Below are 14,303 nucleotides of genomic sequence, written 5' to 3'. Positions count from 1 at the left end.
AGTTGATCAACCTCAATGACTTTGCCAAGTTGAAGCAGAATGTTACATCTACACACAACTGTGCTCAATCCTTTCACCGTGACTCACTCCGACATGTTAACCTCCCCCTCTGCTAGGTTTCACTGGAAATTCATTTGAACAGTGTGACAAATCTTAGAAGCACAATAAGATTAAACATTTGATTTAGGGCTGAATGTTGATACATGTTCTGACTATTTTCTCTTTTGAACATTTACTCTACAAAATGTGAGAAAAAATATGAAAATGTCCATCTCCAAGTCCAAGGTGATGTCTTTCAATCTTTAGGTTGTTTTCAGTACAAAAGTCAAAGATATGCAATTTAACAGTGTTGAGAGAAAATGAATACTAAACAACGTCTATCGTTGACTATACAATATGTGTGTCTTTTGATTTCCAGCTAAACACTAAACAGGTGGGAACAGTTACTGACAACACTCTGTTTCCATGGTAGCACACTGACACCGTCCAACTGTTACGTAAAACAACTCAGAAAAGGTACATAAAAAACGCAATAAATCCACATATTTGAGAGGCTGAAAACAACATGTTCTGCAATTTCTGGATGAATAATGAATTCAATGATTAATAACTTATCAAAAATAATTGTTGATCTACCAAGATATGAGTCGACTAATTGTTTAAGATCCCATTTTAAAAGCTATTTGATGGCGCAATTTTGACACTTTTATAATAAGCTGTGAATGAGAGTTCATTAAATATCACACCTGATAATTAAAGTTTATTCTGTCACAGTGTAATAACAGCTCCACGCCCTTTCCCACATGAACACAAAGACTCATATGCTCCAAGTCCGGGGTGCGGCTAGAAAATGTGGTCCTCTGACAACAGTTCAACAAATGATGTGACACATTGAAAATCTACAATCTGTGTCATGTTCCAGCTGATTCACACACACACACACACACACACACACACACACACACACACACACACACACACACACACACACACACACACACACACACACACACACACACACACACACACACACACACACACACACACACACACACATATATAGACACACTAGAATGGCCTCTCTTTATACATTCGGCAGATAGAGAGCTTCTTATTTCAATCAGGAGACTTCATTTCTTCTGTTTAAAGAACATTTATTGACACATGCCTGATAAATGTAAAGTTTTTGGTGAAAGGAGGTGGATGGGGAGGAGGCAGTGAAAACCTGAAAACACAGCTGACTGCAGGAGAGAAGAGAACCATTTTAAAGTTTGTCTGCAGCATGGTGATTGGCTGCTGGAGATTGAGGTGAAAAGTAATAGGTTAAAAAGAACACCCAGTCATTCCAGAATTGGAGGACAATTTAGACACTAACACTTTTGAAAAATAAACCTTTTATTTTCATTATTTCTTGTTATGTATTTAGGAAAAACTGACAGTAAACCATCAAAAAAAGGGATTTGCCCAGCTAAGGCATCAAATGTACACTTTTGATTAGATGTTTTATTTGTTGTGTGCCATACTTTGTGCAACCCAGTTACAAATACTCATTAAGCAGAACAAAGTATTAAAAAAAATATTCTTCAATAAATTCTTTACTATTAAGTAAAGAAAGTCAGATTTACATTAAATACTGATGTCGTTTTTGGATAAAACTGGTTGTTTTTGATTATTGTAATAGAAAAATGATACAGTAACAGGGTTGAAATTAGAGTAACAGGGTTGCATAAAGTAACAGGGTTGAATGGCTACATTACTTTTGATTGTAGATCATGACATAAATGAGACAAATGAATAGTCAGGACCACAGAAATGTTGTTTTATAATATATATATATATTTTTCAATGAAGAATTAACCCTGTTACTCTAGTAACAGGGTTGCAAATCAAAGCTAATTGTAGCATTTACCTCAGGAATGAATGCTAGCTGCACAATGTAATGCTATTGTCAATGAATGGACACACTTAGATATTTAACTAAAGAAAGACACATTTGAAATTAATTTTTTTTAGTCTCATAATGTGAGTAACAGGGTTGCGTTTGTACAGGGGTGCCGCCAGGGAATTTGGGCCCCGTGAAAATATATCACATTGGGCCCCACCACCAGGCACAGGCCACGCCAACCAACCACAATTGCTGTAAACACACCTCCAGAACCCAACCGACTCATTTATGCTTTAAATAAAGGGGACCTATCATGCAAAATGCACCTTTGTACGTCTTTTATACATGAATATGTGTCCCCGGTGTTCCAGGGAACTCACCAAGTGTCAGAAAACACAACCCTCTTTATTTTCCTCCTTAGCCAAATCTCTAAAAAAGGGTCTGCAACGGATCTGATAAAAACGGATCCAGATTTCAACAGTTTTCTACGTCACAAAGAGGTGCTCCGCTTATTGGTCAACTCTCCACCTATCAGGGGAATGAGCCACGGCCACGTGCATTGTTGCCAAACCTCTCATTCGCATATACTGTAGGACGGATTTCCGTCCATTTGCCTATTCAAATGTTAACGAAACGGACAGACTTCCGTGCACATCAGCGGCTGTCGGACTAAAACAATTTAATGCACTTTTAACACTCACGTACCCAGGATTCCTGCTCCTTTCCTGGGTTACAAAGTGAGGTGACGCAGCCTGTCCTCTGGGTGCGCTCTCTGGGGGGGGGGGGGGGGAACGGAATAAGTAGCAAGCATCGTAACAAACAGAGTAAAATAAATAGGGACAACAGCTTGTCAACTAACCATTCAGAAACGTCCTGCTGCAACCGAGATGTTTGCACCTCCACCAAAACCTCCGCTGCTTCAGGGTCAGTTTCTGGATCAAATTGATAATATGCTTGAACACATGCATTGCTCTGAGATGACATGTTTATTCTACACTCGTAATCACAGCAAACATGTTAACGTGACTCTCGCCGGCTCATGCCCCCCTCTTTTGCAGGGGGGCGTGGTCAGCTGCTGCTCAGAATTTTCAAAGACAGGCTTGGAATAGAGCAAAAATGAGCGAAACGAGGCATGGCCAAAAAATGATCTGTTTGGTATTTTGAAAAATAAAATGTATAAATATACCTTATATAGGTATGGTCATACACTATATCATTTAAATATAGCATGATAGGTCTCCTTTAAATAACTCTACCTGTACAGGCTTGCATCTATCTTGTAGTCCAATACTAACTGCACAATATTTACTGACACTGAGCGGTGAAAATATAACACTATGCAGACTGCAAATTCTACTGCAACATTCTGCTACATTCTACATTCATATAACACAAACATGCCTGACAACAGATCTCAATAGTCATCTTTTATGGTGTATATGCCTTTTTAATCGAAAGGTGGGTCAGGCCGATTGTCGAACCTCAGATTGAGGAGGAACAATGCGGATTCCGTCCTGGTCGTGGAACGACGGATCAGCTTTTTACTCTCGCAAGGATCCTGGAGGGGGCCTGGGAGTACGCTTATCCAGTCTACATGTGTTTTGTAGACTTGGAGAAGGTGTATGACCGGGTTCCACAGGGAGTTACTGTGGGAGGTGCTGCAGGAGTATGGGGTGAGGGGGTCTCTACTCAGGGCCATCCAATCTCTGTACTCCCAAAGCGAGAGCTGTGTCCGGGTCGTCGGCAGTAAGTCGGACCCATTTCCGGTGAGGGTCGGCCTCGTTGGCCTCCGCCAAGGCTGCGCTTTGTCACCAATCCTGTTTGTAATATACATGGATCGGATTTCGAGGCGTAGTCGTGGGGGAGGGGTCTGCAGTTCGGTGGACTAAGGATTGCACCACTGCTTTTTGCAGATGATGTGGTTCTGATGGCTTCAATGGTCTGCGACCTTCAGCACTCACTGGATCGGTTCGCAACCGAGTGTGAAGCGGCTGGGATGAGGATCAGCACCTCCAAATCTGAGGCCATGGTTCTCAGCAGGAAATCGATGCACTGTCCACTCCGAGTAGGGAATGAGTCCTTACCCCAAGTGAAGGAGTTCAAGTATCTCGTGGTCTTGTTCTTGAGTGAGGGAACAATGGAGCGTGAGATGGGTCGGAGAATCGGAGCAGCGGGAGCGGTACTGCAGTCGCTTTAACGCACTGTTGTGACGAAAAGGGAGCTGAGCCAGAAGGCAAAGCTCTCTGTCTACCGGGCCATTTTCGTTCCTACCCTCACCTATGGTCATGAAGGATGGGTCATGACCGAAAGAACGAGATCGCGGGTACAAGCGGCCGAGATGGGTTTTCTCCGCAGGGTGGCTGGTGTCTCCCTTAGGGATAAGGTGAGAAGTTCAGTCATCCAGGAGGGACTCAGAGTTGAACCGCTCCTTCTTCGGGTTGAAAGGAGCCAGTTGAGGTGGTTCGGGCACCTAATAAGGATGCCACCTGGGCGCCTCCCTAGGGAGGTGATCCAGGCACGTCAAGCTTGGAAGAGACCGAGGGGTAGACCTAGGACCAGGTGGAGGGATTATATCTCCTCGCTGGCCTGGGAACGCCTTGGGATCCACCATTCAGAGCTGGTTGATGTGGCCAGGGAAAAGAAAGTTTGGGGCTCTCTGCTGGAACTGCTACCTCCGCGACCCGACCACGGATAAGTGGGAGAAGATGGATGGATGGATGGACATTCATAAATCTAAATAAATACAACATTAAATATACATGACCTCTTAAATTAAAATAAAGTGAACATTAACACCAATATTATCATTTATAAAATGCTATAAAAAAAAAAATAACATAAGCAGCAGATTTTTTAATTAAATATACATACCAACTACAAAATAAGCAGGTATTAAAGTGTAAACGGACAACAAAACGGAAATGCCTGATGGTGGTGCTAAATCAGAGCCTATTACCTGTTCTCAGTCATTTTCTCATCATGCATCTTCTGTGTAGTGATCCAATATCGTTCCCATAGCCTTGCCCTTTAACAGTTATTACGAGCCCTGGCTCAGCCTTACTCACCAAGAGCCCAGCGCCTAGCCTTCTTACAGGCAAAGTCACCGATCAAGTCCTTGAAGTCCAGCTTTCTAGCCAACTGGCTTTCTATGGGATTAGTTTTGTATCATAAAGATAAAGCAACACTTTTTCAGAATAAAGCAAAAGACTGCAAAGCCTTATGGGGGGACAGGGCGGCTGAGCCTAAATATGGATCTGTTGGTCCTGGCACCAGGGGGAGGGACAACTGATTTAGTATGAATAGCTGCTAAAAATGTACCTGCATTTATTAAAAGTCAGCTAAAAGAGGAGTGAAATGAAAAACCTCCAAACAATTATTATTGACAATGGACGCTTATCTAACAGACTCATTTCCACCACTCATAGACCACACCCACCTTTTCTCTTGAAAAACTGGGTGACATACTGTCACCCTATAGTCCCTGTCTCTTGTCTTTCTCTCATTTTTTTTTTTTGAAAGCCTTACTTTGTTAGTCGTTGAGACATTGTACACACTTAAGTACTAGCATCCCTACTCACATGCTCTCACTCTGCTGCTAGAAAGTGCGGTGCCGCACAGCGTTTGGAGGCAGGACCAAACCATTACATGTAAATAGAGGGGGGTGTTCAGAGGCTTTGGATAATTAACTTTTGGAAGAAAACAAGTTAAATTAATCGTAAGTTTAGTGAGTACATTATCAATATGACTTTATATTAATGTTAATTATTGATGATTGATGAAACGTTACTTAAACATTTTTTTCTGAATGTTCTAAAAATGTTTGGGGCCCCTGTCAGTCACGGGCCCTTAGAATCGTCCTAACTTTTCACCCCCTTACGGTGGCCCTGCGTTTGTATGAGTGTTGCTACACTCCTTCAAGAGTGACAAGATTGGAAATATATTAAAAATAAAAGAGAGGACTTACTTTTGGTCTACCCATGGTATTGGTAGCACATGGCTTGCTGATGTGTGACAAACAGTTTTTTCACTTGCCAAGCTAAAAAGATTTCGGTAACAGGGTTGGGCGCATGTTGTGGGACACACTTTCAGTGTAAAATTACTGTTATTTAAAATGTGTTTATGATTTAACAAATTGATTTTACCATTACATGAGACATATATCAATAGAATAATACCAACAAAAGTAAATAAAAACCCTATTTTAAATGTTATATTTGACATGCAAGTTGGTCACCAAGAAGCTGGGACAAGAGAAAAATGCCATTATAAGGGATGTTCAAGAGCTATTTGATATTTTAAATAATATTTTGAAACCACTTTTTCTACAACTTTATATGCATCTTGTCTCAAGACAATTATTTAACACAACAAGTGCATGCTTTAGCTTTTTGGGCATGGACTACTTGATTTTGTATATGTGGGACATGAAATGTCCTCCAATTCTGGAATGACCTGAATGGGTATGGTATATACCCAGTCTTCCTGAAAAGAACTTGCGCTGAGAAAGAGAAGGATGGAGGCTCTCAGCAGACCTATAGAAACAACATAAGGTCTGATAAACAAAGACTGATCATATTTGTACTACTTTTTTGTTTGATTCACCTAGTTTTTAATAAGATGAGTAATTGTTAGATTGTTGTTGTTAGTAATTATTGTGTTTTGTTTTAGGGCACTCATATCCAACAGGGAAGATCCAGGTCATGGGAGACATTTTTCAGTTCACCCTCGATGTGAGTGGATTTTCTCCAGAAGATGTTGTCATCACAACTTCGAACAACCGGATAAAGGTGGAAGCGGAGAAGGTGAGCCACACAGTCGGCCTAGCTATAAAATACCTGTAAGGTGGTCGTTCAAGTATTTTGTATTGCACTGTAGATTGTTCTTTTAAGCCTTAATACATGCTGATCAAGATTAATTCAAAAATAATAAAGTTAAAATAATTGCTTTAATGCAATAGATTACTGGAAATGGGCTACAGAACATCTCCACATTTGAAATCCTTTTTGTTTGACCATGTACATTTGAAATAGGAAAAGAATGTTAATACATTTCAATTTAGAAGCATGGTAAGCCTCTCATACTTAAGAGATATGATTAAAGAAATGTGTAAAATTAAACAATGGTTTGAGTACAACTCATTAATTTCTGTCCTCATTCTCTCTGCAGCTGCGAAGATGGTGCAGTCCCACACACTTCCTGTCATCGTTGCAAACTGCCATCGAGTGTGGACCCCATATCTGTGACCATGAGCATGGAGATTGGAGCAGCGGGGCCCTGACTGTCAGAGCTCACAGACTGTTTTCATCTCCTCCCTGTGTTTAACGTCTCAACGCTGGGGTTTAGTGAACTCTGGTGGTGGACGAGAAGTACTACTGAACATATTAAAGATCCCTAATACTGGTCAATGCACTCTATTATAAAAAAGAGTGATTTTCAATGATAACTATGTAGGTCAAACATGTCAATCGCGGTTGAAATAAATACGCACAACTTTTGTTAACTGTATGTCTGCTAAAACAACTTTATTAATCCCAAATTGGGAAATTTAGAAATGTTCCCAATTTGGGATTAATAAAGTATGTATTATTGTATCTTAACTATCTATCTTACCCTATGTTTAAATTAGTAACCAAAAGTAATACAAAGTCAGCCTATATAGTTGATATGACAAAAAAAAGGCAAAAAAGAAATGAAATAAAGACTTATGAAAAGGGTCTTGATCACCTTTTTTACATCAACATCTTTCAGGGAAAAAAAATCTAAATATGAATGAAAAATGTTGCCAACAACTTTTTCAAATGTATAATTAAAACACAACTGTCTAATTTTTTTGTTTTGTTTTTGTCATGGTTTTTCTAAAACCCGAACACTAAATGACAAATAATCAAAAAGTTATCCTATTGTTCAAAAAATATAAAAACTGTGTTGATAAAAAAAAATGTATTTAGTGTTTCATGCAGCGTAACATTTATTAATTATCCTAAGGTCTGCTAAAACTTTATAATAATAATAATAATCCTTATATTTATTATAGCGCTTTTTCAATGACTCTCAAAGTGCTCCTTACAAATATAAGGTTAATTTATGAGGTTAACCTTAGCATACTCAAAAGCAGTGCCTGCTTTGTTTAAGGCACTACTCTTTATCTTGTCCCAAAACACATGTTAGTGGCAGATAAAGCCCAAAGACACGATTTATCGAAGCACCTGAAGGAGACATCCTAAACTACATGGGGAACGGAAGTGACGTCAAGCGGTTGTCAAGGGATGTTTTAGTTTACGGAAGTTCTAATCGATTGGCTGCACTTTAAGATTAAAACATGTTGTTTGTCGGCTCTACTTGCAAGTTTTAAAGCGCTTCGGTGTGAGGAAAGACTGTTTGCATTTATTTGATTGCGTCTCCGGTTTCACGAGTTGTCTTTCGCTACAGTTCGTCCTTTTTGGATGATAAACTGAACATAGCAATGTGATGCTAACTCTAGCAGCAACAACAACAACATGGCACAAGTTTCTCCTTCCTCCGGATCAATCATTGTGGCAGACTGGCATCGGTGTAAAGACAGCAAAGAATATTTCAGCAAAATACTGCACAAGAAGAGGCGCAAAAACTTTGGTAGGACAAATAAACTTTAGCATTTTAGTTGAAATGTTTTTTTTTTAAAGCAGCATGTCATTTGTGTAACCAGCGTTTGATTATACAACACAAGGAATTATTTCTACAGTACATTTTTGTGACTAAGAAAACACATGCTGTCTGACATTTTACAGACATAACCAGAAACAATAATTTTCATTTCATACTAAACAAATGAGCTGTACAATCTAACAAAGTGGCTGGCAGATACAGTTGCCTTCTCTTTTTTAAATCTACACTTTGGCTACCAAAATAAGGTGTCCATGAAGTGTTAATAATACAATGCAACAACAAAGTACACAGTAAGGTTTGAATTACCGGGCAAGCAGAAGGAAAAAAGAATAAAACACTTAAAGGATGTTACAAGACACACTAAAAAGTGCTTAAGTGTACTATTTTATTTGGCATATGAACTTTATCACTCAAAACCAGATGAAAAAACGTACATGCTGTCCTGTGGAATATTATAAAAAGTGACACACCAATTCAACAGTGAAAGTAAACAAAATGGACATAAACCTGCAACATAACACAATTATTGATCCATGTATGTAAGTATAATAAATACAATTGAAAGTAGGAATATCAGTATCTTACAAATGTAAGTATTTAGATGTTTCTTTTATAAATGATTTGACAGGCCTGTTGGAGTCTCCGGTGATGCCCCCACATGTAGCCGTGGACACCGTTCACTATAAAATCTTCCTGTCCGGCAAGAGTGGAGTGGGGAAGACTGCTCTGGCTGCATTTCTTGCAGGCTTGAATATTCCTAACATGCACTATGAAACCACAGGTAGACCCAGATCAATGCGAGTCAGTTGTTTTTTTAAGAATAATTTACACATGTAAAGGGTTGATCAGGTGAGACCACACATTTTATTTTACTTATGTTTTGTTCAAGGTATTGAGACAACGGTGGTGTACTGGCCGGTAAAACTTAGAGAAAATGGCAGAGTGCTTTTCTTCCGTCTGCAGCTGTGGGACTGTGGGGAGAATGCCTTGCGTAGATTCGACCATCTGCTGCCGGTGTGTTGGTGATATAGTGTGTTTGCACACTACGCTCACATTATTCTGTAATAGACTAAACATGCATTCCTGATGTCTTCTGTCAGACATTATGTTAAATCACACTTTCCTGTCTCCAGGCCTGTAAGGAGCAGGTGGACGCCATCCTCTTCCTGTTCTCCTTCACTGACAGGACCTCCTTTGATGATCTGTCAAACCAAATCGCTAAATGGACTGGGGCTCCTGTGGGTCGTGTTGTGAAATTGGTGGTTGGCACCAAGTATCCTCTAACATTCTTTAAAGAAAAATATGAATGTTATGAAAGTTAATCTGAATACTTACTCTATAACTGCTATATCTATTCAGAGATTGGCCTTAATGTCTTCTTCAGATTTGACCTTTTCATGCACTGTGACGTGGCTGAGAGAGACGTGAGGAACTTCGAGGAGACGTGGAGCGTACCAGTGCTGCGTGTGGGGGGGGAGGTCAGTGACGGACTTGGGGACGTGGCCTCTCTCCTCAACTGCCTGGCGGAGCACCTGTGGCATCAGGACTGTGTATCAGCCAGACGCCATTCACAGCAGGAGACCAGGACTGTACTTTAATCCTGACTTAGTTAATCCTGTTTTAGTAGGCAGTTTAGGTGACCTGCACTCGAGGTGAGGTCCCTGCAGTGTGCCTGTCTATTGAGAGCTGATCTGGGAGAGCTTTAGATCCCCCGGGATGAGATGAAGGAAACTTATTTGGGGCCGATTTAATTATTTCATATAATTCTATTATCACTGCAATACATTTGATTTGTACTCGCCCTTTCGTCAGCAGGGTGTTGTATCAATATCGTGAGACCAGATAAGCTTATCTAATTGTTCCATTATGTGCCTCGTTGTCTCGTCTGTCCTCCTGCCTGTGAACGATGCACGCCATGTTAAAGGATGATTACATTCCTAAAATGCTTCTCAAGGAGAATACGCTCAGTGGAGGAGCCATGAGCAAGGATGCACATGCATGACAATGTACTGATACAGCGTTTCAATTCTTTAATATGACAACTTGAATCACGTCTCATTATGCTTTATGCCTGTTGCCTCTACTCCTCCCACCTTCCATCGCTCACGTTTCAGGTCGGAGGAACATAAGGAGAATTTTTAAACTGAGAAATAATAGATTGTCTGAGACTATGGTTATATTAACCTGCAGACGTGTCTATTATTTTGTGTTCTTCATGACACTGGATGTCTGTTTGAGCACATACAGTTCTCAATTTTAAAATTATAGCTCGTATTTCTTTGCTTTTTTACCGATGATATTACAGATTTCCTTTATACATGTACTTAAAACACCTACACTGAGTCAAAATAATGTCTGCTTGGTATTGGGTTAAATGTTTGATCAATATTTCACAGTGAGAAGATCAGTGGCCATTTTTTCCTCAGACTCTATTCTTACCTTCTTTATTCATTTGAAGTGTTTTTGTCAGAATAGGGCTACACTTGTTTATAATAAAGTGAAAGACAAATTGATTAAAAGTTTCCAGCATTTTAATACAAGTGAATAAATACATTCTCAAGAAGTAATACAAAAAGTGTCCCTTTACTTGCCTTGTGTCAAATTGTGAACAACAAGTGCGTGTTTAAATCCTTTTGCCATATGTTGCCCTTATTAAGATTCTAAAAAGGTGCAGTTAAGTGGAAGAAATCTAAAAAGTCATACAATAATTGTTATCATCAAATGTTTATATTAGAAATGTGCAATTTAAAAAACAACCACAATTAGAAGTTTAAAATGAGTTTGCAGAATCATGAATCCTCTACTGTTCACACTGCAGCAACTTCATCCACACCTCTGTATCCGACCTGCAATACAATCATAAAAAGCCAATAATAAATTAATCATCAACTACAGGATATTTATTAGTATTAAAGACATATACAAAATGTCCACTTGTACCTTGTTTCTGCAGCAAGTTTCATTGTGGTGGGTTGTCCGGTGTGACTTTTAGAGAGATGCAACAGGAAGGAGTCTGGGGGCGGACCCAGGAGCTCGGTCTGAACATGCTCCACTTTCACATGTTTGGGGAATTCAGCATGATCCATAACTGTGAACCCCGCGTGTTGGAAATAATACTTCTTTGATGAGATGACCAAAAGGTCATTAAAGAGGTGGAGGTATACACTTGAGAAGCCACTCTGTCTCATGGGACCCTGGTGCAGCAGAACACGCCCGCTTACAACCAGAGGGACAGACTGCAACGAGGAAGAGACATTCAGTCAGATTTTATAAACAATGTGATCCTGTTTTTAGTAACCTGTGTTAAGAAACTCGCCACCTTCATTTTGCCAAAATCCAGCAGCCTATCCAGATGAACCAGCTCCTCAATGTGTTCCATTTTTCGGACCCCTTTATCACACTCCGTTACAACCTGTGGGTCAGAGAAGATGCATAACATTTCAAATTAGTTGAGTCTATTTGCTAATCACATGCCTTCGATTGCTCATAGATCCTGTAAAACTCTTACCTCGTGGATGGCTGCTATTGCTTTTTCGAGATTGGATATAGAGTCAGCGTCTGGTTTGGTCTGTTTCAGGATGCTCTGAAATGAAAGACAACCAAACACAAACCTTAGAAGTATGTATATGCATGCAAACAATTCAAATATCATGAGACGCTAACCTGAAGGAGGAGTTTAATACGTGTGATTCTTTGGAAAGGAAGGGCAAGGAATGACTTCAGGTCCTGCCTTTGACACTCTTTGTGACTCTCAATGTTCTTGATTAAATGCAGAAAATCTCTGTTCTGCTGCCTTGGAAATGGAACAGATTGAATGTATAGTTATTGGTGTTGTGGAGCTCCAGCAGTAATGTAATGTACAGAGACTTACAGCAGCTGGTTGAACATCGTCTCCTGGTAGCTCATGTTGGTCACATACGGCACATAGACCCTGTGAAACTCAGGGCAGTGCTGCAGCACAATGTCTTCCACCTGAGAAATCAACACACTCTCCTCCAGTTGACCCTCCAGTTGACCTTCCAGATCCATAAGGAACCTACAAGGGACAAAAACTCAAATTTAGCAGACGTAAACACTTAAAAATAAAAGATGTAGTGATATGTGGAGTTCTCACTTTTTACTGGCTGCCATTATTTGACAAATGTTGGAAAACAAATTGTGATGCTCCATTGGAGTCAGGGACTGTTTCAGTTCCTTCGAAGAATAGAAGTGTTTGACAGCAATAGTAAGGCTGTTAAGGTAAGACACTTCAGAGCCAATCAACTCAAAGATCGACTTCAGAGGGAGAAAAAGAGAATAATTCATTATTTATACATTTCTGTGACAATTTCTGTGCAAAAGTAGGAGGATATTTTGGTTTCTTACTGTCAGCAAAACTAATAAACCTCAATAACACATTTGCATAGTTTCACAGTTTAAATAATTCCCTGGAAATAGTATATTTAATCCCGTTTTGGGAACATTTCCAATAAACTAAAGTGTCCAACGGAGCCTTTAACAATAATCTGTGAGCTGCTTCTAAAGAGGATTGGATGCAAAACATTTTCCACTCACCTCCTGAAGGTGGATCTCTCCGTCTGGCAACCTTCTGAGCAGGCCAGACGCCTTCACCTGCTCCAGATCTTGCCAAAGGGTCGAACACCTGACTGGGGGAGCCTTAGCCAAGCGTGTATTCGCAGCAATGGATAGTTGTTGAAAGCTTTTATCCGCGCTGCTGAGATAGGCAATAATAGGAGTCTGTAGCTCCTGGGGGATTGTCAGTGCGCTCAAATAACCTGTGTTGGGTGTGTTCAAATCATCGCTCTCCGCCTGCACACAGTATTCCTGGTAGTCCTGGTACAGAGGGTCTTCAGAGCAAACAAGGAAATGAAGGAAATTCACATGACATGGCTGTAGGTTACACTATTAAACCACTCAATAGCACAGAGAAAGATACACTTACATAAATTGAAGTACTTTAACAGGAAGGACACACTCAGCTCTTCCTCCTCGGCTGTGTCTGCTGCCCTGCGTTTAATAAGCAGTTCAGTTAGTTAAAACGTTTACAATGTTAATAACAGACAACTCTGGATAGTCCTCCTCTAACTAGTTTGCTGAGAAAAAGGTTGGGCTATAGGTTTCAAATCCCAAGTTAAAGATACATCTATGGGAGGGATCTAAAAGAAAAAAGATATTACATCGTCACAATCCTACAAATAAAGTTCACTTAGTTTTCGAAGTGAAGTGCACCATGCGGTCCTTACCTTGAATCCTGAAGCTCTTCCAGGGATTCACTGCTCCCATCATGGTCTCCAATGTCTTCATTTGTGCAGTCACATTGATCCATAGCGCATTAGTCTCTCACACAGACTCTTTGTTTTAAAACTCTGACCAAGGTGCAAATGTGGATGTGTTTGTCTACTGAGGGATCCTTTATTTGACCCAGAGACACTCAGATTGAGTGAGCGCAGGCTGATGCAGTCTGAACTGAGCAGCAATCACAATAACTGGAACCAGGTGTGTGTTTCTTTTCAAGCCTCTGGTGATCTCTCTAGCTGTGTCCCAGTTCAATACAAACTAGTTCAAATCGGAACAAGTGGTTGTATGTTTGTCGTTTCTTTCAGTTTCAGACAGTTTTCTGAACAAATCTAGCAATTTTTCAACATCAGCGCTCTGGGAAATTGAGATTCTTAACTTTTTTCATTGATCAATTCAGAAAAAAAGTATTAACTGATATATATCATATTTCGTAAGTTGGGTTATTCATTTAGCTAAGTCATTTTTACAAACACAT

General features: G+C 40.0%; 2 protein-coding genes across 3 annotated transcripts; one reads left to right on the top strand and one right to left on the bottom strand.

Annotated features, from left to right (window-relative positions):
• The first annotated feature begins 8,154 nt into the window (after positions 1-8,154).
• Positions 8,155-11,267, top strand: cplane2 (ciliogenesis and planar polarity effector 2). The gene is made up of 5 exons (XM_079685328.1): positions 8,155-8,497; positions 9,159-9,311; positions 9,420-9,544; positions 9,664-9,803; positions 9,915-11,267. The coding sequence occupies exons 1-5, from the start codon at positions 8,383-8,385 to the stop codon at positions 10,126-10,128; spliced, it is 747 nt and encodes a 248-aa protein (XP_079541454.1). The 5' UTR covers positions 8,155-8,382; the 3' UTR covers positions 10,129-11,267.
• Positions 11,044-14,002, bottom strand: LOC307041787 (rho guanine nucleotide exchange factor 19). 2 transcript variants are annotated; one of them, XM_079685326.1, is made up of 10 exons: positions 13,774-14,002; positions 13,473-13,537; positions 13,085-13,377; positions 12,645-12,805; positions 12,402-12,566; positions 12,194-12,323; positions 12,039-12,113; positions 11,847-11,942; positions 11,471-11,766; positions 11,044-11,376 (listed from the first exon to the last, which is right to left on the bottom strand). In XM_079685326.1, the coding sequence occupies exons 1-10, from the start codon at positions 13,854-13,856 to the stop codon at positions 11,331-11,333; spliced, it is 1,410 nt and encodes a 469-aa protein (XP_079541452.1). In that variant the 5' UTR covers positions 13,857-14,002; the 3' UTR covers positions 11,044-11,330. The 2 variants fall into 2 exon arrangements, with proteins under 2 accessions (XP_079541452.1, XP_079541453.1); XM_079685327.1 differs by having other exon boundaries at positions 11,850-11,942; positions 13,774-14,000.
• Positions 14,003-14,303: the final 301 nt, after the last annotated feature.

This window comes from Notothenia rossii (genome assembly GCF_949606895.1).
Source record: "Notothenia rossii genome assembly, chromosome: 5".
Classification (NCBI taxonomy): Eukaryota; Metazoa; Chordata; class Actinopteri; order Perciformes; family Nototheniidae; genus Notothenia; species Notothenia rossii.
Note: the sequence above shows the minus strand (reverse complement) of the source record. Positions and strands in the feature narration are given on the sequence as shown.